This window comes from Helianthus annuus, chromosome 12 (assembly GCF_002127325.2).
Source record: "Helianthus annuus cultivar XRQ/B chromosome 12, HanXRQr2.0-SUNRISE, whole genome shotgun sequence".
Classification (NCBI taxonomy): Eukaryota; Viridiplantae; Streptophyta; class Magnoliopsida; order Asterales; family Asteraceae; genus Helianthus; species Helianthus annuus.
Genome location: NC_035444.2, coordinates 58439391 through 58463682, shown reverse-complemented (window position 1 = coordinate 58463682; position 24292 = coordinate 58439391). Strand labels below are relative to the sequence as shown.

General features: G+C 36.7%; 1 protein-coding gene across 1 annotated transcript; it reads left to right on the top strand.

Annotated features, from left to right (window-relative positions):
• The first annotated feature begins 8465 nt into the window (after positions 1-8465).
• On the top strand, positions 8466-10769 carry LOC110895042 (polygalacturonase 1 beta-like protein 3). Its single transcript, XM_022142300.2, has 2 exons — positions 8466-8626; positions 8734-10769. The coding sequence occupies exons 1-2, from the start codon at positions 8558-8560 to the stop codon at positions 10567-10569; spliced, it is 1905 nt and encodes a 634-aa protein (XP_021997992.1). The 5' UTR covers positions 8466-8557; the 3' UTR covers positions 10570-10769.
• The last annotated feature ends 13523 nt before the right edge of the window (positions 10770-24292 follow it).

Here is a 24292-nt window from a genome sequence, read left to right as displayed (position 1 = left end):
TGAAACTAAAAAAGGGTCTTATTATTTTCAAAAGCAAAAACCCACAAAAAGTTGTGACCAAAAACAAAAATATCAAAAGTCCCATCTAGTTAACAAGTTGTTATTTTATTGAGATGATATTGTGTAATTAAGGTATGTGTTTGCAGGCTCGTCCAACATTTTTGGAGACCCTAAGGCTATAGGGTGTGGTCATGACCATCATGACCCTCTATGTTAGTGCCATGTAACTCATCTTTAATCCACCATCCAAAACCACTACCCTAAGGGTATGGTCATGACCCAAACCATTAGCCCCTTATTTATTATCTTTGCCTAAACAAAAAGGAAATGATTTGTTGAAAAATGGAAAGGAGGACCATGGTTGCCATGGTTTAATCCATGCAAACCATGGTGGATCAATCAAGGGGGTGGTGTAGTCTTCCATTCATGTTCCTAGGTGGTAAATCATGTCCCAACCATGATCCCCACACCCTATAGCCTAAGCAAACTATAAAGTCGGGGCTCTTTTGAATTGGTATAAAAAAACTTCGGGGTTTTTTCTGCCTTTCAAGTCCTAATTCGAAATTTGCAAGCACATTGTCAATCGCAAGCACAATATTGAAATTCAAATACCCAAAGTATCAATTATGGATTTATGGCAAACGGTGATTGAGTAAAAATTACATAGTCGTTAACCAACCTGTATTACCCTTGGGACGCCATTAGTTTCTCTAATTTCGCCTATAATTTCTCCTTGATTTGTGACATTGGGCACACGTGGCATTACAATTAGCGAGAATGACATGACGACCTAAATTAAAAATGAATTGCATATTGCTTGAAGTTGAAATTGGGCATTTTTCATTCTAAAATTGGTACATTAGTTGGAACTTTCAATAAATATAGTTTTTGTTCGGTTTATTTGGTCCTACTACACTAAGACACATATATTATATAAAAGATTTTTTTTAAAAAAAAAAAGAAATTTGAGGCCCTAGACTCCTGCCTAGACATAAAATACTAAAGATACGACCCTATGTGTTTGCAATGCTATGTGGTTTGATATAATTATCAATGGATTTCTTTACAGAAGTAATTATATTTGTACAAGTCTATACAAACACTATTTTAAAATACAATTACTGTCTATTAATAAGTTGAATCATGACAATTTTAACCGGTCTATTTTATGCAAGGGATGTCACTTCAATGGTCAACTTAAACAAATGGTCGGTTTAGATGCTAGTCAGTGCTAGGTGTTTACACTTGAACAATTTTAGTTTTGATTGTCTTAAAAGCACTAGTCAACGTTAGACGTTTTTCTTGATCAATTTGGGGTAAGCAAGTGTAGGGGTTGTTACATAAGTAAATGTTATCTATGCTAACATATATTGAGGTTCTTTACACTAATCAATCAAATGATGATCAGATGATGATGGATAAAGATTAGAATTGTGTGTTCAACGCTTACAAATGTTACACCTAGTTTTTCAATGATCAATCAGTTGCATACATTTTTGACAATGTTATTAACTCTATTCTGAATTGGTCAGACATTTCCCTCTAACGGTTAAGCATTATACTGGCTATTAATGGTTCAGACCTCTTACTAGTTCAGACTTCTTACTAGTTCAGCACTTAACCATTCAGAAATTGTTAAACAGCCCCTTAATTTTTACCGAATCAGATGATGCCTCTTAATGGAATTATCAAGACTACCAAACAACCTTTTAGTTATATACTGTTATGTTTCACTTTGTTGTATGTTGTTTTTCCCTAGCTTCTTGCTGGACTTTTTATATTTATATTATAAAGTTGTGTTGCCGTTAAAAAAAAAGTTATACATTGTTACCCTTTAGTTATATTAGTATTGAATATTATGAACGTTTATGATTACTATATTTGATTTTAGATTACTACAACAATAACAGTTTTGCATAAATGGGACCACAATATATTTTGCTTTCAAACATTAATTTGCAATAATTTCTACGCACAATGATTTTAAAATATAATCCAGGATAACACTTAATAGTTATTATAGATGTTGACATCTATGTTCTTTATTTGAAAATTTTGAATAAACTACGACGTCTTTTAATATTCTTTAGCGACCATTTTCTTATAAACACATAGAGTCAAACTATAAGTTCATTTGTATTCGATCAAGTTTGTTAAAGACTTAAATATATATATAACTATCATCAGCCATCTGATTATTGAATGGAATCGCGCAATTAGATTTGGTTAATAGTCGAAGAAAAATAATGTTTGTTATTGAATGCAATTGCGCAATGAGATTTGGTTAATGGTCAAACCAATCTTTTACACTTGAGGTAACCGACACAATTTAATTACAGAAGTGATTATTGTGAATGCATTATCATATGAATTTGCCGTGGGGAGTGCACTTAGTGATGTGCTACATAGTTTCATACCTATAGTTGATGCATAGACGGGATCAATGCACGAAGTGGTTATCTTTTACTTAAAACATGTTATCACCTTTCATCCTTCAAAGATGAATCTATTCACTTCTTGCATAAAATGATGTTACATTAATTAGTTCATTTATGTTTAAACCTTTTATCACTTTAATACATAAAGTTCAATACAAAAAATGAATATGATGTTGCAATCAACTTAGTTTTATCTATATTAGTATTAGATATAAAAAACGGAGTCGGTTCAAATATATATAGATTTATAACGGAGGGAAAAGATCAAATAGGAAGTTAATTTTCGCTAGGAAGGATAGGAAGCCATAGGATAATGACATGTGACAAATTTTAAAATAAAGAGAAAGGGTATTTTAGTCAATCCAACTCCTTCTTCTTCCTTTTTCAAAACCCAGTAAATTCAAAAACCCATCATTTTCAAAACCCACCATCTTCAACTATTTCTTCACTTTCTATCTCAATAATCACTACATTATAGTGCGATTTTCATCACCAATCAATGATTCAGAACCCGATCAACGTGTTCTTCAGCTTTTTTTTGAAGAAAACCCAGTTTAATTTCATAAAAAAATCTCGTTTTTTTTCCGGTGATTTTGGATATAATCACTCGATTCGTTCGATTCGAGCGTTGATAAGTGTTTCTATCATTCAAATTTCGTCAATTGATGAAGAAATCGGCTTCGATCCATGTAAGAAATTCTTTAATTTCATTTTCACGATCTGGATTTTTGATTTATTCATTGCGTTTTACGATCTTTGCGGGGGTCCGGGGGCGGCAGCCCCCGGTAGCGGGGTCCCAGGGGCGGCAGCCCCTGGCGGGGTCCAAGGGGCAGAGCCAGACAGTTTTATGTGTCCATTGCGTTTTAGAAATAAGAAAGTTTTATGTCGTTTCTGTCTATTGCGCTTTAGAAAAAAACACATTTTTAAGTGTTTTTAGTCATTGCGTTTTTGGTAAAACACATTTTTTAGGTGTTTTCAGTCCATTGCGTTTTAGAATGAGTCATTTTTAAGTGTTTTCTGGCCATTGCGTTTTACATATAAGACATTTCTTTGTGTTTTTGGTGCATTGCGTTTTAGGTAAAGCACTTTTTATGTGTTTTCAGTCCATTGCGTTTTAGAAAACACACATTTTAAGTGTATTCTGGCCATTGCGTTTTACAAATAAGTCATTTCTTTGTGTTTTTGGTGCATTGCGTTTTAGGTAAAATACATTTTTATGTGTTTTCTGGCCATTGCGTTTTACAAATAAGACATTTCTGTGTGTTTTCTAGCCATTGCGTTTTACAAATAAGTCATTTCTTTGTGTTTTTGGTGCATTGCGTTTTAGAAAAATGTCATTTTTTAGGTTTTTTTTTTCATTGCGTTTTACGTAACTGGTGGTTTTTCTATTGCGTTTTACGCAACTGGGTTTAAATTTTTTTTTTAAATATAGCAATAGTATACTCGTTTTAAAGATAAAAAAACGCTCGTTTTTTTGGTGCAATTTTTATAAAAAAATAATGTCGTATGAAAGAGTTATTAATGTTTAAAAAATGGGGGGGGAGGGAATTGGAGGAGAGAGAAACTATTGGCTTGGATTGACTAGAATGCCCTTGAACAAACTCACGCGCCTCTTTTCTTTCTTTCAATTTCCCTGATTTAATCTTAGCCCTTGATTAACTTAATGGATGGTCAAGATCACTTCCTATCCTTCCTAGCCAAATAAACTTCCTATTATATCTCCACCCTTATAACGGATTAAAAATTTATCTGATATTGGTGGTACAAATAAAAATAAAAATAAACAGATCGCATTATTATTTTTGTTTTTTTATAAAACATTATAAAAGGTATAAATGAAATAACACAAATTAATTAATACAAGTAAAAAAGACTTATTAGCCTTAACATACTGTGTAATCATCATATTTTACTTTTATTTCTTATAATCATATTATTTGTTATTTTAAAATCTTTTCAGATATTCATATATTATAAACAAGTATTAGAAAGCATTTAATTATATAAAGGAAGTTTGACCTATTTACAAGTGTGTAAAAATATATACCATTTTTTTAGTTTTTTTAAATATTCATTATTGCTTTAAATTAATAGATTCATATAATAAGAGTCTAATAAGTTTACAAGTCTTATTAAGAAAAGAAATAAAAATTTAGAAAACTAAATAAAATGGGCCTACACTTCGGACAAAGCTTCTTCATAGCCATGAATTTTCGCTCTTCCCTTAAGGCTACACGCTATGGGGGTCGGCCCCGGCCCGTCGCGGGTCGGCGACGGTCCAAACACCGTGCCGCCCCCTACCGTCCCCGTCCTCTCTGTCCCAAATTAGCTGTTTGCGACGATGCAAATGAGGTGGGTCTCCCACCTTTTGACCGTTAGAAATAAAAAAAAAAAGATTTTTTCAAACGGCTATATTCAAATAAAACCCCCATTTCACTTCCATTTTTATAAATACTCACATCTTTAACCCCTATTTTCACAACTTTTCACCCACTACCACCCCATCTCTCTCACATTTTATAAACCACTCTTCCCTTTTTATAAAAAATCATCATATTTTGTACCATTTTTTACCCGCTACCACCCCATCTCTCGCTAAAAAATTATCATGGCTTCACCCGTTTCTTCCATTTCTTCAATTTCTTCTATGTCTTCATCGTCTTCGTCCGAGTGGTATTCATCATCTTCGGAAGAGGATGTTATTATGCACAACATGATTATGAACGCGGCTCAGGTGTTCATGGCGGCCGCTGAAGGGTCGTCCCAACCGCTAACCAGACGAGCAAAATATAACCGAGACCAAGAAGGTATTTTATTTTTTTTCCTTATGTTTTATATAGATTTTAAAATGTATGTTTTAATTAATTTCATTTATGTTTTGTTCTAAATTTATAGCCGGCCACGATAAACTAGTAGCCGATTATTTTGCCGACGAACCCGTGTACCCAGCCGAGATTTTTCGACGTCGTTTCCGCATGAGTCGTCAACTGTTCTTACGTATTGCAGGCGACATGGCCCAGTCTGATCCGTTTTTTACATTGCAAAACGATGCTAGGGGGCAAAGGGGTTTCAGTAATTTACAAAAATGTACGTCGGCCATTCGCCAACTTGCGTACGGTTACGCACCAGATGCATTAGACGAGTACATTAGGATGTCTGAAAGAACCGCACGTCGATGTTTGTACAAGTTTTGCCAATGGGTTGTCAAATTGTATAGCAAGCGATACCTGCGGAAACCGAACGCAAATGACGTTCAAAAATTATATCAAGCACACGAACAGAGACATGGTTTCCCAGGAATGCTCGGGAGCATTGATTGCATGCACTGGCAGTGGCAGAACTGCCCCGTTGCATGGCAAGGTCAGTATACTAGGGGAGATCAGGGACATCCGACTATCATTCTAGAGGCTGTTGCGTCACAGGATCTCTGGATATGGCATGCTTTTTTTGGTCTACCTGGTTCACTCAATGACCTCAACATCATATACCAGTCACAGATTTTTGATGATGTAGTGGCGGGTACAGGTCCAGACACAAGCTTTACGGTTTCAGGGGTGGAGTACAGGCGAGGTTACTACCTAGCCGATGGGATATATCCAACGTACTCGACAATCGTTAAAACTGTCCCGCACCCGACCGACGAAAAAGGAAAAAGTTTGCAAAGTTTCAAGAGGGCGCAAGAAAAGATATTGAACGGGCTTTTGGTGTTCTACAAAAAAAAATGGCACATCATTTCTATTCCAGCACGTTCGCAAACACCAAGGAGGTTACGACACATTATGTACGCTTGTATCATCCTTCATAACATGATCATTGAAGACGAAGGGAGAGCGATATGCGATTACGACGAAAACGCGTCTACTGGAAATTCTGTTCCAGTTAGTGAGGAACAACAAGATTTGAACGCCTTCGCTCTACGTAACGAGTACACACATCACAACCTACAAGCGGACTTGGTGGAGTACATTTGGAACAACTCTCAAAACGAACCCGCCCACCACATGGAAGACGACGACTAGTAGCTTATTTTAATATGTTAGGATATTTTTAAGTTTTTTTTTTTAACTTTAGGTTTTTAAGTTTATGTTTTTTTTAGTTTATTTTTTTTAAGTTTAATTTTTTTTTTAAGTTTATGTAATGTTTTTTAATATTAATGAAAATATTTTGTTACTTTATTTGTTAAATGTTTAAAAAAAGTTGAAGATTAAAAAAAGTAAAAAAAATATAAAAGTGGTGGAGGATGATGAGTAGGACCATTCTCCCATGCCCCCTAGTTTTGGAGGATGATCCATCCTTGGGAGGACTATGATGTGTCGCCTACGTGGCGGATCATCCTCCAAGGATGGTCTATCACCATACCATGTAGTCTAACCACGAACATACCCACACAATGTAGCTTCTTGCATAGCTTTTTGCAGTCTGTCGCCCCCAGGGTGGCCTTCATGAGACATTTCGAGCCGAGTCATGGTTTGCCCGAACTCAAAAATATACGACCCTAGCCAGATCAACTCAAAATCCACTATGAGGTTGAATACTTAAGCTCAAAGTTCCAACAAATACTATATTTAGTGGTGAAGCTTGAGATTTTCGATCGGAGGTTGAAAACGTATATACCCAAAATTTTCTATAAAACGGAGGGTCGAAAACGTATATACCCAAAAATTTCGATCGGGGTCGGCCGCCCCCTCTCGCCCCTACTATGTTGCGCCATATTCATTCTGGTGTTTTTGACGGGTTAAATAAAGTTCGTGTTTTTTGAGTTTGTGAATCAAAAAGTAACCATAATCTTATAATCTTCATATGCTCAAACCTTATGAAATTATTCTGTGGATTTGAAAATAATTAAGTTCCTTGAAAATGTTAAAAAGTGTAGGAATGTAAGATTACAAAAGTTTGAAAAAGATTTCAAAGAAATCTATTTCTAAACGTAAATGGAGTTTTTTTTGAACGTCCAACGAATTCTTTAAATGGGTTATTGGTGAAATTCAGCATATCGGATACACTCGCCTTTCGAACAGGGGGAAACCCTCACCTAGGGCCGAAGCCTGTTCACACTCGCCCGAATGCACGACAGTGCGGTGAGGTAAAACCCTCTCAGTTCAAGGATCGAATTAGCGATCGCCGCCTACTCGCCTAGTCTCCCATCATCACCAGGTGCCGCAAAAACTAAATGCTGAGGGCAGAGGAATTGAACAGGAGTCACTTGGAACACTATGTCTCTCTTGCCACTCCATCATTAGCTCATTGGCAAAACGTAAATGGAGGTAAATAACGAGGCTCAACGTTACTTTATGCGATAATTGTAATCATTTGAGTCGGCTCAAATGATTAGTTTGTGATCAATCAACCTAGGTATAAGTCTAGTTTAACGTTAAAAATGAAAATAAACTAAAAGTTTTGTTTGGTGCAAAATGTTGATCTTATAAGTGCTTTTTCTTTTTTAATCAATAAATGCTCAAGCAATGTATTTTTCTCACACATGATCCATGAGCAAGTGTGCAGAAAGAGCATTAGATAATATTCTGTATATTTGGATAATCGTTTAGTTTCAAATTAAAGTACCTTTAGAACGTTAGTAAAAGGAAAACGCAACATAAAATAATATGTTAATACTTTAATAAGTTCTTTTTACCTTTATACCATGGCAAAAAAGATAAAGAATGTACTTTTATTTCAATAACCCCTACAAATATTTTTGTAATTAATGCATCCATAAAATAAAAAAGAATGTAAAAAAACCAGTCAATCTTCGTACTACTGAACAATCAACCATGTCTGTTAAACCGTAAAAAAAGTAAAACCTTTTGGTATTATTTACTACATTTTTTTTACCAAATGCCAGCCAGACACATACCATAAAAATATAACGAAGCCATTTTATGGTTTTCTAAATATGTAACAGATAATCCTAACTTTAATTAAAAACCTGCATTATTATTATTATTTATTATTTACTTTTACTACTGTAGTAGGAAGGCCTGTCACCTGTGTGTGTACTGTTTATTTATAGAAAGAATTCTAGAAAATAAAAAATTATGATTTCAAAAACTCCACTATAAAACTCTCCTCCACCTCCAACCAAAAAAAACCAAATCCTCCATCATCCACACACATCCAAAATGCACAAATTCAATAACCTCACACACACACTCACACCTATCTTGATTCTCATCTTCTCATCGATCAATGTAAGTATTTCCAAAATTCAACCAACCCCCACAATGTATTCATCTTCGATTTCATTTCCCACATTGTTAATTTGTTCATCACTCAACCATAATGTTTGATTTTGTAGGTTTTCCTGGTCGCCGGAGCGGCGGAAGACCCCTTTACCCCAAAGGCGTATCTAATCCGATACTGGAAGAAACAGATCTCAAACGATTTACCCAAACCCTCGTTTTTAATCGAGAAAGCATCGCCGATGACCGCCGTACAGTCGGCGGCGTTTTCCAAACTCGCCGGCGACCAAAACGCGCTTTCCTCCAACCTCCCGTCGTTCTGCTCCGCCGGAAACCTGTTATGTTTCCCGGAGGTGGGGCCCAGTCTGGAAAAACATTCCGGCGATGTTAACTTCAAAGAGTATTCAGAAAAAAACTTTACCAACTACGGGTCGGGTCGGTTGGGTGGATCCGATTCGTTTAAAAATTATTCCAATGATGGTAATGAGGCTCTTAACACGTTCCGCCGGTATTCACGTGACTCAGTGGGCCATGGGGATAAGTTTTCAACCTACGCGCGTAACACCAACGTGCCGGACCAGAGTTTCAACACTTACGGCACTAAAGCCACCGGCGGCACCGGTGATTTCACCGCTTATGCACAAGACGTCAATGTTCCCACAATGAGGTTTACGTCATATTCCGACGACGTTAACGGCCGTGTGCAGACGTTTAAATCTTATTCTGAAAACGCTAACGCCGGTGATCAGTCGTTTGCTAGTTACGGTAAACACGGTAATGCTGCGGCTAATGAGTTTAAAGGTTACGGTAACAATTCGAATGTTATCGGGTCGGGGTTTTCGGGTTATGGTGAGAATGGTAACGGTGCTAATGATACTTTCACCTCGTACGGTGAAAATGGGAATGTACCGCAGAATAATTTTAAGAGTTACGATGAAAACGGTAACGGCGCCGTTGGGTCGTTTGCTAATTATCGAGATCAGTCGAATGTTGGTGACGATAATTTCAAATCGTACGCTAAAAGTTCAAATGCGGCTGAGGAGAAGTTTAGTAATTACGGTAATTCTTTTAATGAAGGTACGGATACTTTCTCCGGTTACGGTGGCGGAACGGTAAATAACCAGAAGTTTGGGTTTAAAACCTACGGTGTGAACAACACGTTTAAGGATTATGCGGATAAGAAAAGGGCTACTTTTGCCACGTATGCAGCGCGGGCAACGGCGGCGGAGTTGGAAGAAATGAAGATGGAGAAGAAAACGGCGAGTGGCAAAGGTGTAAATAAGTGGATTGAGCCGGGTAAATTTTTTAGAGAGAGTATGCTAAAATCCGGGACGATAATGCCCATGCCTGATATTCGTGATAAGATGCCCAAAAGGTCGTTTTTGCCCCGGGTGATTTTGTCGAAATTACCATTTTCGTCCTCCAAGATTGGTGACTTGAAAAGGATTTTTCACGCTGGGGATGAGTCGGGTATGGCGAAATTCATCACTGATTCTTTGAATGAGTGTGAGAGGAAGCCGAGTGCGGGTGAGTCGAAGCGGTGTGTCGGGTCGGTTGAGGATATGATCGATTTCGCGACTTCTGTGCTGGGGCGGAATGTCGTGGTTCGGACTACTGAGAACACGAACGGGTCGGGTAAGACGGTTAAAATTGGTGCGGTTAAAAAAATAAACGGTGGCAAAATTACCAAATCGGTGTCTTGTCATCAGAGTTTGTTTCCCTATTTGCTTTATTATTGTCACTCGGTTCCTAAGGTTCGGGTTTACGAAGCGGATCTACTTGACCCGAATACCGGTTCGAAGATTAACCATGGGGTTGCTATATGTCACATTGACACATCAGCTTGGAGCGCGACCCATGGAGCTTTTCTTTCTCTCGGGTCGGAGCCTGGGAAGATTGAAGTTTGCCATTGGATCTTTGAGAATGATATGACTTGGGCTGTTGCTGATTGATGGGGCCTATTGGGCTGAAATCCTGGTCGGGCTGTGTCGGGTGCAAAAGTGAACCGCTTGTTCGAACAGTAGAAATTTCGATTCTATTCGCTTATATCATTTTCAATTTTTTTTTTGTTTTTAATATTGTAATGATGACCTGTTTGTTATTTTAAGAAGTTAAGAATCAACATGATTTAAATACACACGTGTTTCTTTTACTGGTTGTTTAATTCTGTTTCATCAATCGTTAAAACAGTGTTTTGAAAACTGGACCTATGAACCATCTGGTTTTGGCGGTCCAGATAAAACCGGTTAAATTGATAAACTATTATCATCGACCACTTAAAGATTGTTAAAACATTGTTTTGAAAACCGGACCTATGACCCACCTTGTTTTGGCGATTCAGATAAAACCAGTTAAATTAATGAACTATTATCATCGACCGCTTAAAGATTGTTAAAACAGTGTTTTGAAAACTGGACCTATGAACCACCTTGTTTTGACGGTCCAGATAAAACCGGTTAAATTGATAAACTATTATAGTTGTTGGTTCAACAAAAGGTCCGGTTGATGTCAAAACTTAGTTGTGTATTTATGTACATAGGTACTTTTTATTAATATATTATAGTGACTTCGGTTGAATTAGTCATTTAAGTGAAGTACTGTGAATGAATAGAATAAACAATTGGTGATAACTATATCTGACCAATGTAGCTAGAATTATATGATTGTCGTCTTGTAATTTGATAAATTGGTTTTTGTTCGCAATATATATTTTTATCATTTTTCCTGTTGCTTAAATTGCCCCCTCACCAAAATCTAAAATATTCCTTATCATGTTAGCCTCAAAATATACACGGAATATATTATTATTATAATAATAATAATAATAATAATAAAAATAATAATAATAATAATAATAATAATAATAATTATTATTATTATTATTATTATTATTATTATTTTAAAATTGTATTTTTGTGTTCCTCGAATAATCTGATCATTGTAGTTCTCGTTTGGGATGTTTATAGAATACTTAGGGTTGTTTAGCAACTTTTGAATGAATAATGTTGAACCACTAAAACAGATCTGAACAATTAAGAGCCAATATAGTACTTAATCATTCAGAGACAAATCTCTGACCAATTCAGATAAGAGGTCTTAACCATTCAAACTCAGTATAATACCTAACCATTCAGAGGCAAATGTCTGAACCATTCAGACATCTGCTCGTGAAACAAACAGTTCATTAAGTGTTGAATCAATAAAAAGAGTTATAAAGAGTAAATTGCCATTTTAGTCCTTGAGATTTGACCAAAATTGCCACTTTAGTTCAAATAGTTTTTTTCTTACCATTTCAGTCCAAATAGTTTTGTTTTCTGTCATTTTAGTCCCTGACTTTTGTCATTTTTTGCCATTTTCATCCAACCCACTAACTCCATTCAAAAAATTTAGTTAACTTAGATGAATTTTGGTCAAACCACATTTTTCTTTCTTTTTTTGCAGGTGCAATGGTATGTGGATGGTGTTGTGCCTGTTTACAGTGATGATGATGATGATGGTGGTGGTTGTTGGGTTTACGATGATGACAGTGTTGTTGGTTGATGACGTGGGTGGCGGAAAAGTGGCCGGTGGTGGTGGAAATGGTGGGTGGTGATGGTGGTGGTGGGGTGGGTGGTGAGGGTGCAGGCAGGTGGTGGCGATGATAGAAGGTTGTGATGGGGTGGGTGAGTGGTGGTGGTGGTCGATGAAAATGGCAAAAAACGACAAAAGTCAGGGACTAAAATGACAGAAAACAAAACTATTTAGACTAAAATGGTAAGAAAAAAACTATTTGTACTAAAGTGACAATTTTAGTCAAAACTAAGAGACTAAAATGACAATTTACTCAATTATAAACCATTAAAAACTCATTAAAAGCTGAAACAAACGACCCTTACATGTTTTTCATGTTACCCTTAATGATGTTTAACTTTTAACAGATTAATCGTGTAACATAAAAAGAACGTATTAAATAAAATAACCTTGTTTGAGTGACAAAGTTTGATATTAAACTTTAGTGGTAAATATATGTCAATTTCCTTTTCACAATAATAATTAATTAATTTTTATTTGTATGTGAATTTTGTTAGCTACAATTCCTTAATTCAAATATGCTTACACAACTAGAGTTCACACAACTTAAACTAATTGTTGTTATAGCTCTATCTACAGTCGTTTTCCATCAATTTCATCCGATTGGCAAGTTGTATTTGGCTTTAAAAACAATATTTGTCACCTATAATCTGTATAAGAATATAAGTTGATAATGGTGGTCACTAGTAACAATGACCAAAATCTTAATATATTCATATATTTTTCACTAAACTACAACAATGTGAAAATATTTCGATAGGTCATTATGTTTAGTTGATCAAGAAAAGTAACTACTAAAGCTTGAATTGTCCATGGTCGTGTTTTTTCTTGCATGTTAGTCAACTCTTGTGTCATATGTTTATTTTTGTCAATTCTGATGTTTTATTCTAGAGTTATGTAAAAAATACATCAACTTTTATTAACAAAAAGTTCAAATAAACTAATTAAAAAATTCCAAATTTACAAACATTTCGACTGTCACATGACATAAACAATAAAAAGAAGTGCCAACCTTATTAAAATATTTCGCATGAGGTGAAAACATGACCAATATAAAAATATACATATACAAATAAAAAGAAACTAAACTACAAATTAAAACAACCTTGTTTAATTATTGGGCACATGGTATCAAAGTAATATGTATTTATTTTGTTTATTAAATGTTTGTGTGTCTAGCACCAAAATCTTTATTTGTGGAATTCCACTACTCTCAAATGATTTCAAACCAACTCCTCTCCTTTTCAATAAATAAAAAAAAAAAACTAGTGTTTTAATTATTGATTTTGTTTTCTAACTATTTTTAATCGTTATCTATTTTTTATCATAGAAGTTAAATATTAATAATGATGATATTATTAATATTATAGTTTGTAATGGGATCCGTTTTCTAGAAGATATTCAGGCATCATTAGTTCATTATAGTAATTGTAGATGCCTGCGTTTTGTTATTCCCCTAGTGGATTATCTTTCTAGAAATTATGATACAAGTAATGAAGTAATCAACACATCATATTACTTTACATACTCACCTACAACGTACAAAACTACAAATAAGTAAAAAGTGCAAAACGACTATATATATGGAATGATTCTAGTACGGATCCCTGATTAAGTGAATTAAAACTGTATCGTATCCCATTTTTTATGCTACAAGTCTTGTCCAAGATACCAACTTGGGTTTGATTCGACACCCGTACCGCTCGGGTCCAGTTTGGTTCGGGTATGTTTTGTTAAAGTTGAAGCTAACATGTGGAAGCTGTAGTTTTTTTCTGTTTTGAATGATCATATATTGAAATTTAAATAAGTAGATAGTATTTTATAAATGCTTGTTATTAATAAATCAATATTATGAATTACGATAATTTCGGTGTTCGTTTAGTTGTTTTAAATGAGAGATTATGATCAATGGGGTGGTGGTCCATTGGCAAAGATAAAGGCTTTTAAACACCTTAGGAGGAGAAGGTCTTGGGTTCAAGTCCCATAAACAGCAGAGAATAAAAAGAAATTTGTTGTTTAAAAAAAATGAAAGATTATGATATTTTCAGTGTTCGTTTAGTTGGTTTTAAATGAAGGCCATGTTTTGGAATGCAGGGTGGTTAATGATAAGCAAGTCCGGTTTTTCTATACTAAATTAGATAATGGTTCACCTTAATATAGGTGTTTACAATGGTAAAAAAGATAACAATGATAACTACCAAGCCTATCTAAACACTATTTATAGGTGTTTACAATGATAAAAAGGATAATAGCGATAACTACCAAGCCTATCTAAACACGTATCACGTATGCCATGCCATTATAGCCTAGTGGCATATTAGGAGTTAGATAAGACTTAGAAATCATTAAGTCCTATATTCAATTCCATAAGAAAGTTTTTCTCAGATTTATTGCATTTCCTACTGAATTGGTGTATAGACATTATAGCATGGCCTAGATTGCCACGTGTCCAGAATAGGTCTGACATGTGCCGCGACGTCGCGACACGTGTCCCTGACCACATTTTTCGTCCAATCAAGCGTTTTTCTTGATTTTCGTGCCGATACTTATCTCGTATGCTCGGGTCTCGATCCTAAATAAGGGTACATTTGTGCGGGTTGGTTCATCAATCGTCAAGTTTTCTTAACCGCTAAGTTGGGTATACAAGTTTCGTCGCGCGCACTTCTGGTTTTGATTACGGGTTATCGTCGGGAATATTTTTTAGGGTTGTTACACTACCCAACTTGTCTGGTTTGATTTGCCTTCTGAAAAAACTAAGTTTGGCTCATAATATTGGTAAAAATTTGTCAAACCAAACTGCAAACATCTTTAATTTCAACACATGTTAAAAGAAGCGACATACATATACAGATAACCACTTTTCAATATGCGACACTTTTTAATATGCGATCTCATAAATACAAAATCACAATGACAAATAACCCTTTTAAATTTTAATTATATAATGTGAAAAAACTAGCAATAATGAATTCGTAGACGGGTAACTTGAAGGACATTAAGGGTTGTTGTCAAATTACACAGATCAAAGACACTTCAAACTTTATTCAGCGAACAATATTAAGAAGAAATAGTAAGATAACAACTGATCTGATAAACTCCTCACAAGCAGATCATCAACATGATGATCTGCAACACTCAAAGACTAAATTTGTTATAACAAACAAGATCTCAATCAGAGATCTTCAACAGATCAAAGAAATCTATATTGAGTAACAAACCCTAGGAGAGAGAGAGAGAGAGAGAGAGAGAGAGAGAGCAATAGAAAATATCTGAGTTGTGAGCTGTGATCTGTGATATAGTTCTTTTATATAATAAGTCACAATTCAGTCTTCAGTCAAAGAAAGCCCAGGCGAATCCTCATTAGCCCAGCAATTTTTCTCTTTAGCCCAGCAGTGTATCTCTTTTATCTCCTTGGCCCAGTACCTATTTATAAAAGACACGTAACAAGTAAAAAAAGAAAAATAAAAGATAATAAAAATAATAAATAATGAAATTGTAGTTAACGACATACTTTTAACACCCCCCCCCCCACAATTTCATTATTGGAACAAACAAACAACTTTAATTTTTTACACAACTCAACATGTGTTTTCACTAACAGACCTTTGGTAAATATATCTGCAAGCTGATTCACAGATTCTATTCCCAAACACTTAACTATCCCGTTAGCAATACAATCTCTTAAGAAAATAAATCTAGTTCAAAATGTTTGGTCCGATCATGAAACACATGATTGGCTACAATAGCAAGTGCAGCCATGTTATCACAGTACAGATAATAAGAACATTAACTACGATATTAAGCTCATTCAACAAATTTTTTAACCAAATGACCTCGCATGCTGCAGCACACATAGCCCTAAACTCAGCTCAGCTGATGACCTCGACACTGTGGACTGTTTTTTACTTTTCCAGGACACAAGAAAATTACCAAGAAACACACAAAACCCAGTAATAGACCTCCTGGTACTTAAACATTTAGCCCAATCAGCATCAGCATAGGTTGCTAAATTAAATACATTTGACTTGGTAAATAAAATTCCTTTACCAGGAGTAGATTTGAGACACCTTAACAGATGGAAAGCAATTTTTAAGTGATCTTCAGTTGGGCTATGCATGTATTGACTAAAAAAATGTACAACATATGCAATGTCTGGTCTAGTATGAGACAAGTAAATTAATTTTCCTATTAACTGTTGATATCCTGTAATGTTTTCTAAAGGACCATTATTACTATTAAGAATAACATTTAGGGGCTGTTTGGTAGCCTCTTAATGATTCCATTAAGAGGCTACATCTGAATGGGATAAAGTTAAGTGTGTTTGGTTTGTTAAGTGGACACCTCTTAATGGTTCCATGGGCCTCTGACCGATTCAGTTTTGAAACATCGCTGAATGAGAAGCAAAGACCTAAATACCCACAAATACCCACGTATGTAACACACGTTCCTTCCATCTATACTTCTCTCCTCTTCTGGACACCACCATACAAGCACGTCAATTGCAGATTCCAAGCAAATCTTCTCTCACAACCAGGTAATCTTTCTTCGATCGCTATGTGTGCGTTTTGATGTCTGTGAAAGAGGTCTGTTTTGGTTTTCTATGTTATGAGCAACTGCTAAATCATGAATTAAATATGATAAGATGCGAATATGATACTTAGAAATCGAAATTCAGGGGACTTCTTCACCAATTTGATGTTTAGGGCATGAATCAGTGATTGATGCATATTAGGCTATATGGTGCGCTAGGGCATCTTTAAAATCATGTCTTGTTTAGGTACTTTCTGTTAGAAACGTACTTTGGCTGGTGCTTCTTTCTCTTATGTTGATTTGTGTTATTATGATTTTGGGCAACATATGTGTGTACCTGACCTATAGCCTGATTAAACTGGCCTATATACAATAAATAGAAGTAGAACTATAGATGTCTCTTCAATAACTCTGTCCCTTTGAGGCTTTGTTTACCAAATACTTTCAATAATTGTGGAAAAAATAATCAATGACGTTTGGCAGTTATAAACTCATTCATGTTGCTCAAATGTTAGACAAGAAATTACTATAAAAAATAAAAACAATAGAACAAAAAAAACACTTTTTATCAACCCAATCTCTGTGTTTTACAGATTCTTAACAAAACTCATACTATCCTGCTTATGAGTGAAGAGCTACTGTCCTAACTGAACATAAAAACCACATACGTGATTGTATGATGATTTTAAGTTTATAAGAACAATTTTTTGCTTTTGACAAGAAGGAATGGCAATATCAAGCTTGTCATTGGGTCGACTAGCCTTAAAACTTTAAAATATACCACAAATGTGGTTCATTAGGAAAAGTAATTAAGCACCAGATCAAGAGTATCATTTACTATGTTGAACTCATTTTTCGGATAACCATGTTGAACTCATTTTTAGCCTCCTCTATGTATAAATAAAAAAATCATTTATAAATAATTAAGCACCAGATCAGCAGTATCATTTACTAGGGGTGCAAACGAGCCGCGGCTCGCGAGCTACTCGAGATCGGCTCGAGAAAAAACTCGAAACTAGTCGAGCCTTATCGAGCCCGAGCCGAGCTTCAGCCTAAAATAAAGCTCGCGAGCTACTTGAGATCATATGCTTAATTATTGATGTGCTTGTATGGTACTTGATGTTTGACGTTATTGAATCTTGCTTTTATTTTGTTTTGATATGTTCAAAGAAATGGCACATAAAAGGGGTAAGATTAGTTGGAAGCAAGAGAGGGTTGACAAAACATTTCTTGAAGCATGTATTGTAGAAGTAACACTCCATGGCCGTGAAGGAAGCAACCTTAAACAAAGCTCATGGAAGAATGTGGCGGAAAAGTTGAAAACCGAACACAATTTCATAGCGGATCAAAAACAAATGGAGACCTGCTACGGATTGAGCGGAAAGGGTTTTATGGGTGTCATGTTATGGATGTTTTATGCATAGGGTTTTGTTGCACAAATTGTTATGGATGTTTTGTAACATCCCGAAAATACAAAACTCTTAAATTCCAATCATATTACTAATAAATTAGTAAAATAAAATAACTAGGGATGGGACTAACCTAGTTAGTTAATTACCTATGAGTAGTAAGGGTTAAAACATGAGGAAAAAAAACTAAAGTTGAGGGACCAATTGTGTTTAAATGTAAACTAAGAATACTAAAACATAACAATTAACTCATAACACCATTGTCTGGTGTTGTTGAGATCGACCAGGAGACAGGGGCGAACCCAAGCTCCCCTTCAAACCCTAAACTCCCTTAAATCATACAAATTGAAGGTCAAGATATATCCCAAATCGAAATTCAAGCTGAGATTAGTGATCCTCATCACAAGAGGATTACAAGGTATGTAAAATTTGATGAAAACTCTCAACTTGAAATTCTCATGAAATTGAGAATTTCTGAAATTTATGGTTGCATGTTGGTTTTATGATGAATTAAGAACCCCATAGTGTCAAAGGACAAACCCTAGTCGATTACTTGATGAAATTGTGCTTATTTTGTGTAAAATTCATAATCACCACCTAAAGTGATAAGTGGGTTTTGTGAAACTTGATAAACACTAGGATTATAGTGGTTGTTCTAGTGTAATTGAAACTTTGTTAAGTGAATCCAGAATTATAGAAGTTAATATTCATGATTGATAGTTAGATTGTTGAAAATCGGGGCTATATGACAAGCTATGAACTTGTTAATAAATCATGTAAAATTCTGCCCATAAAGTGTTTGCATAAATGCCTCAAAGAAGGCTTAAAACTGAGAATTTAAGTTAAAACGCATAATTACGATGTTTCGGCAAATTATACGACATGTGATTTAAAGAGAGTTCTAAATATGCCATAATTGAACTCTATAGGAAAGGACACCGGAGCATCAAGCGGACAAGCCAGTGGCAACTTGCGTTTGAAGGGTCCACTTTGAAGGTATGTAACTTGACTCGTTACGTTAAACAAACTATTGTTAAATTATGCGAAGTCTCGTTGTAGGGTAGTTATGGTGTCGATTGTAGCGACCAAGATTGTTTCTTGAATTAATAGGCTAAGAGTGACAAGAAACCGTTTGGTAGTCATCATATAGGAGGATTCCACAAGATGAGCCAAACGGGTCGAATTGTTGTGTAAATTGTTGTACTAGTGATCTTGAGAGTCAAAATGGCGATGACAATCACAAGAGCATTAAACCATCTGATTGGTAAAGAAATGCAGGTGATAATAAGCCCCGGATGTTGGGTATAAAGTTCCATAAATTTACTAGCCAAATGGTAGTTAAATGTGTGAAGTTGAAATGGGTCGAATAATTTCATAAGCGACTTTTAGTTGTTCGGCCCGTAGGTTAAACCTTTGGTATGAAGATTGAAATAGGCACATTGATAACTAATTTACAGGCATATAGCAGAAAGAATCACTTAAAACGACATGCGGATTCGGGTAAAATCATCAAAATAGTCAAAATAGCAAAGTTACAGGAGCTACCGTAAGTTACGGTACCTACCGTAACTTACGGTAGAGAACAAATCATTACGGTGATTCACTACTGCCTTACGGCAGACAGAATCATTCAGAATCCACCGTAACTTACGGTGGGTACCGTAAGTTACGGTGGAGCCCAGAAAACTTTGAATGTTTATTCTTTTTCACATCTTGATGTCGGAACTTGTTTTTATGTATTATATTAAGGTCAAAACTAATGTTTTTAGTGGATATGACCCCAGGTGATGAACTGGATCGTACGGATGGCGGTCAAGCTAGATGTCGAAGAACCGAACACTCACTTTTGAGCTTCCGCGTTAAATTAACTTTGATAAACAATGTTTTGGAATGTAAACTCTTGTTAAACAACTTATGAATTTCTGAATTAGTCAGTGGTTGACTAATGTGTGGATTACTTTTAAACTATGTTTTGGAATTTATGTTTTAATTAGACACCCTTTAGCTTAAATCGCTAAATTTATAATGAATTCAAGTAGTGATTAGACGGGTGTTACAAGTTGGTAATCAGAGCTTAAGGTTGTCAACAAAGTGTTCGGTTCAAGCTTGATCGATCGTCCGGTAAGAATTAACTTATTATGTTAATAAATTATGTCTTATGTAAGAATGAGAAAGGAATTGATGTGCATGGGAAGAGTGTGTTAACACACTCAAACCCGGAAAGTGCATTAAATGTGAACGATTAAAGCAAGTTGAGAACTTGGCTAAACCGAAACAAATGAAGCAATGTTATGAATGAAATGTTTAACGTTTAATGTAAACATTTTAGTTTCAAGATGTCTGAAGGAAACGACGATGATCCGGTGCAAACAAGCACCGAACAAATAAAGGAGATGATTGCCGAAGAAATAGGGAAGGCAATTGAAGTTAGTCTATTTGGGTTTATAGACAAAATTCAATGCACGGTGTTGTCGCTTGTCGTTAAAAGGTTGGAGGATAGTGTCAACCTAATAAAAGAAAAATCGAGAGAACGCAAGGGGTGTTCGTACAAAGAATTCATGGCGTGTAAACCGCCAATCTATAACGGGGAGGTTGACCCGATAATTTGCCAAAGATGGTTGGGCGACATCGAAGGAGTGTTTGAAAGGACCCATTGGGATGAAAGCGACTTTGTTGCTTACGGAACGGGTCAGTTGAGATGTCAAGCCAAAGATTGGTGGGACAACAAAAAGAATGAAATAGGAGCCGAAGCGGCAAAAACCATGACATGGGAAGAGTTTAAGACGCCGTTTCTTAAACATCATAGCCCCAAGGCGGTCATTAATAAAATCAAGGAAAAGTTCATGCAACTGAGGCATAAGGGCGAGACCATAGACAAGATCACGGCGATGTTTATGGACAAGATGAAGTTTAGTAGTGAGTTGGTGATGAATGAAGAACAAAAAATATACTACTACTATAACATGTTGAGCGCTGAATATAGGGAGTTTATGACACCTTCAAAATACGAGACCCTTACCGAAATCATAAACGTTGCTCGGGAACGAGAAATTGAGTTGAAGAAACAAGTTGAAAGAGGTGAGCGGGCGCAAGATGTGAACCCAAGCCCTACAAAGAAAGCCCGAACTGGAGAGTCGGGAAAGAAAGCGGATGTTAAAGGCGGGTCGCCAAGTTGCAAGGTATGTGGAAAGGGGCATAAAGGTGAGTGCCGCTTCAAAGATAAGCCGTGTCCGATATGTGAGAAGACGGGGCACACCGCATCGCTATGTCCCGGAAAAGTTTCCGTCTGTTACAAATGTTATCAACCCGGTCACAAAAAGTCTGAATGCCCCGAGTTGGTTGGAAAGAGAGACACAAAAGAGTCTCCAACGGAAGCTCCAAAAGCGAAGGCTAGGTCCTTCCAACTTACAGCGGCTGAAGCAAAAGCAGAACGCGATGTGGTCTCAGGTATATTCACAATTAACTCAATTCCAGCACGTGTATTGTTTGATACGGGTGCGAATAAATCCTTCATTTCGCATGGATTTATTCGACATCCTTCATTTGTATTGACGAAATTATCTGTGCCCTTAGAAGTTGAAATAGGGGACAACAAAAGCTTTATAGTTTGTGATATTTGTCGAGACTGTAAACTAAATATTGATGATGAGGAATATTTGATAGACCTAATCCCGATGTCAATGGGAGAATTTCAAATAGTTGTTGGGATGGATTGGCTATCTCAGCACCACGCAAAGGTCGTGTGTTTTCGTAGGGAGATAAAGCTAATATCTCCTAGCGGAAAACACATTACAATCTATGGCGAAAAAGGAGGCAACCCCATAACATGCTCAATGTTGAAAGCTCACAAGCTAATGAAGCAAGGATGCAAGGCATTCATGATATACGCAAATGAGCCCGAGAAAAAACCACTGAAGATTGAAGATGTACCGGTAGTACGAGACTATGAAGATGTGTTTCCGGAGGATTTACCAGGGATACCGCCTGAACGGGAAGTAGAGTTCGGGATCGAATTGATTCCGGGCGCAAAACCCGTAGCAAAAGCACCATACCGACTCGCACCGTCGGAACTACAAGAGTTGATGTCCCAAATTCAAGACCTACTTGACAAGGGATTCATAAGGCCGAGTGTGTCTCCTTGGGGCGCACCGGTACTATTCGTGAAAAAGAAAGACGGAAGCATGCGCATGTGTATCGATTACCGGGAATTAAACAAACTCACGGTAAAGAATCGATACCCGCTTCCGAGGATAGATGATTTATTTGACCAATTACAAGGTGCGAACTGGTTTTCAAAAATTGACCTTAGATCGGGGTATCACCAACTAAAGGTCAAGGAGGAAGATGTGTCGAAGACGGCTTTCCGCACGCGATACGAACATTACGAATTCCTCGTGATGTCGTTTGGGCTAACAAATGCACCCGCGGCTTTCATGAACCTCATGAACCGGGTTTGCAAACCGATGTTGGATAAGTCCGTCATCGTGTTTATCGATGATATTTTGGTGTACTCAAAAAGTGAAGCCGAACATGCGCACCACTTACAAGAGGTGCTAGAGACACTTAGACGAGAGAAGTTGTATGCGAAATTCTCTAAGTGTGCCTTTTGGTTACGAGAGGTGCAATTTCTTGGCCATATCATAAGTGCCGATGGAGTACTAGTAGACCCATCAAAGATCGAGGCCGTGTCAAAATGGAATCCCCCGAAGAACCCTTCGGAAATTAGAAGCTTTTTGGCGCTTGCGGGATACTATAGGAGATTCATTCAAGATTTCTCCAAGATTGCGTCGCCATTAACGAAGTTAACCCGGAAGGAGGAAAAGTTCATTTGGGGTGTTGAACAAGAGAGAGCGTTTCGGATGCTAAAAGAGAAGTTAACTCAAGCTCCTGTATTAACGTTGCCTGACGGAGTTGAGGACTTAGTGGTCTATTCAGATGCCTCCTTGTCGGGCTCGGGTGTGTTTTGATGCAACGGGGCAAAGTTATAGCTTATGCCTCGAGACAATTGAAGATACACGAGAAGAAATATCCCACGCATGATCTCGAATTGGCTGCGGTGGTATTTGCATTAAAAATATGGAGGCACTACTTATATGGGGTAAAGTGCACCATATTCACCGATCACAAGAGCTTGAAATACTTCTTCGATCAGAAGGAGTTAAATATGCGACAAAGGCGATGGTTAGAAACGGTGAAAGATTTCGACTGTGAAATACACTATCACCCCGGAAGGGCAAACGTGGTGGCGGATGCCCTAAGCAGGAAGGCAGATTATCTCCCGATACGAGTACGATCATTGCAACTCATTGTGACCTCGGGCTTACTTGAACAAATCCGAGTGGCACAAGATGAAGCAGTAAAGACGGAAAACTGGAGAAAGGAGAGGATTGTTGGCCAAGTTAAAAATCTCGAAATAGGCAACCACGATTTAAAAACACGTTTCAGTAGAATTTGGGTTCCTAACACATGTGGAGTTAAAAAGCTTCTATTAGATGAAGCTCACAAGTCCCGTTATTCCATCCATCCGGGGGCGACCAAGATGTATAATGATTTAAAGCAAAACTATTGGTGGTCCGGGATGAAAAGAGACATTGTGAAATATGTGGAAAAGTGTTTGACCTGCTCGCAAGTCAAAGCGGAGCACCAGAAGCCATACGGTAAGTTGCAACCATTGGACATCCCAGTCTGGAAATGGGAACAAATCACCATGGATTTGTTGACCAAATTGCCCAAAACCAACCGCGGGTTTGATGCTATATGGGTAGTCGTGGATAGATTGACGAAAAGTGCTCACTTCATTCCGATTCGTGAGACTTGTACATCCGAGAAGATGTCGGAGGTATACACCAATGAAATCATAGCTCGTCATGGGGTACCGATATCCATTGTGTCAGACAGAGATACTCGATTTACTTCAAATTTTTGGCGTGAATTCCAAGAACAAATGGGAACTAAACTGTTCATTAGCACCGCTTACCATCCACAAACGGATGGGCAGAGTGAAAGAACAATACAAACGTTGGAGGATATGCTGCGGGCTTGCATTATTGACTTCGGGGGTAGTTGGGATGTCTATCTACCCTTGGTCGAATTTTCAAATAACAATAGCTATACGCGAGCATTAAAATGGCCCTGTATGAGATGTTATATGGAAGAAAGTGTCGAA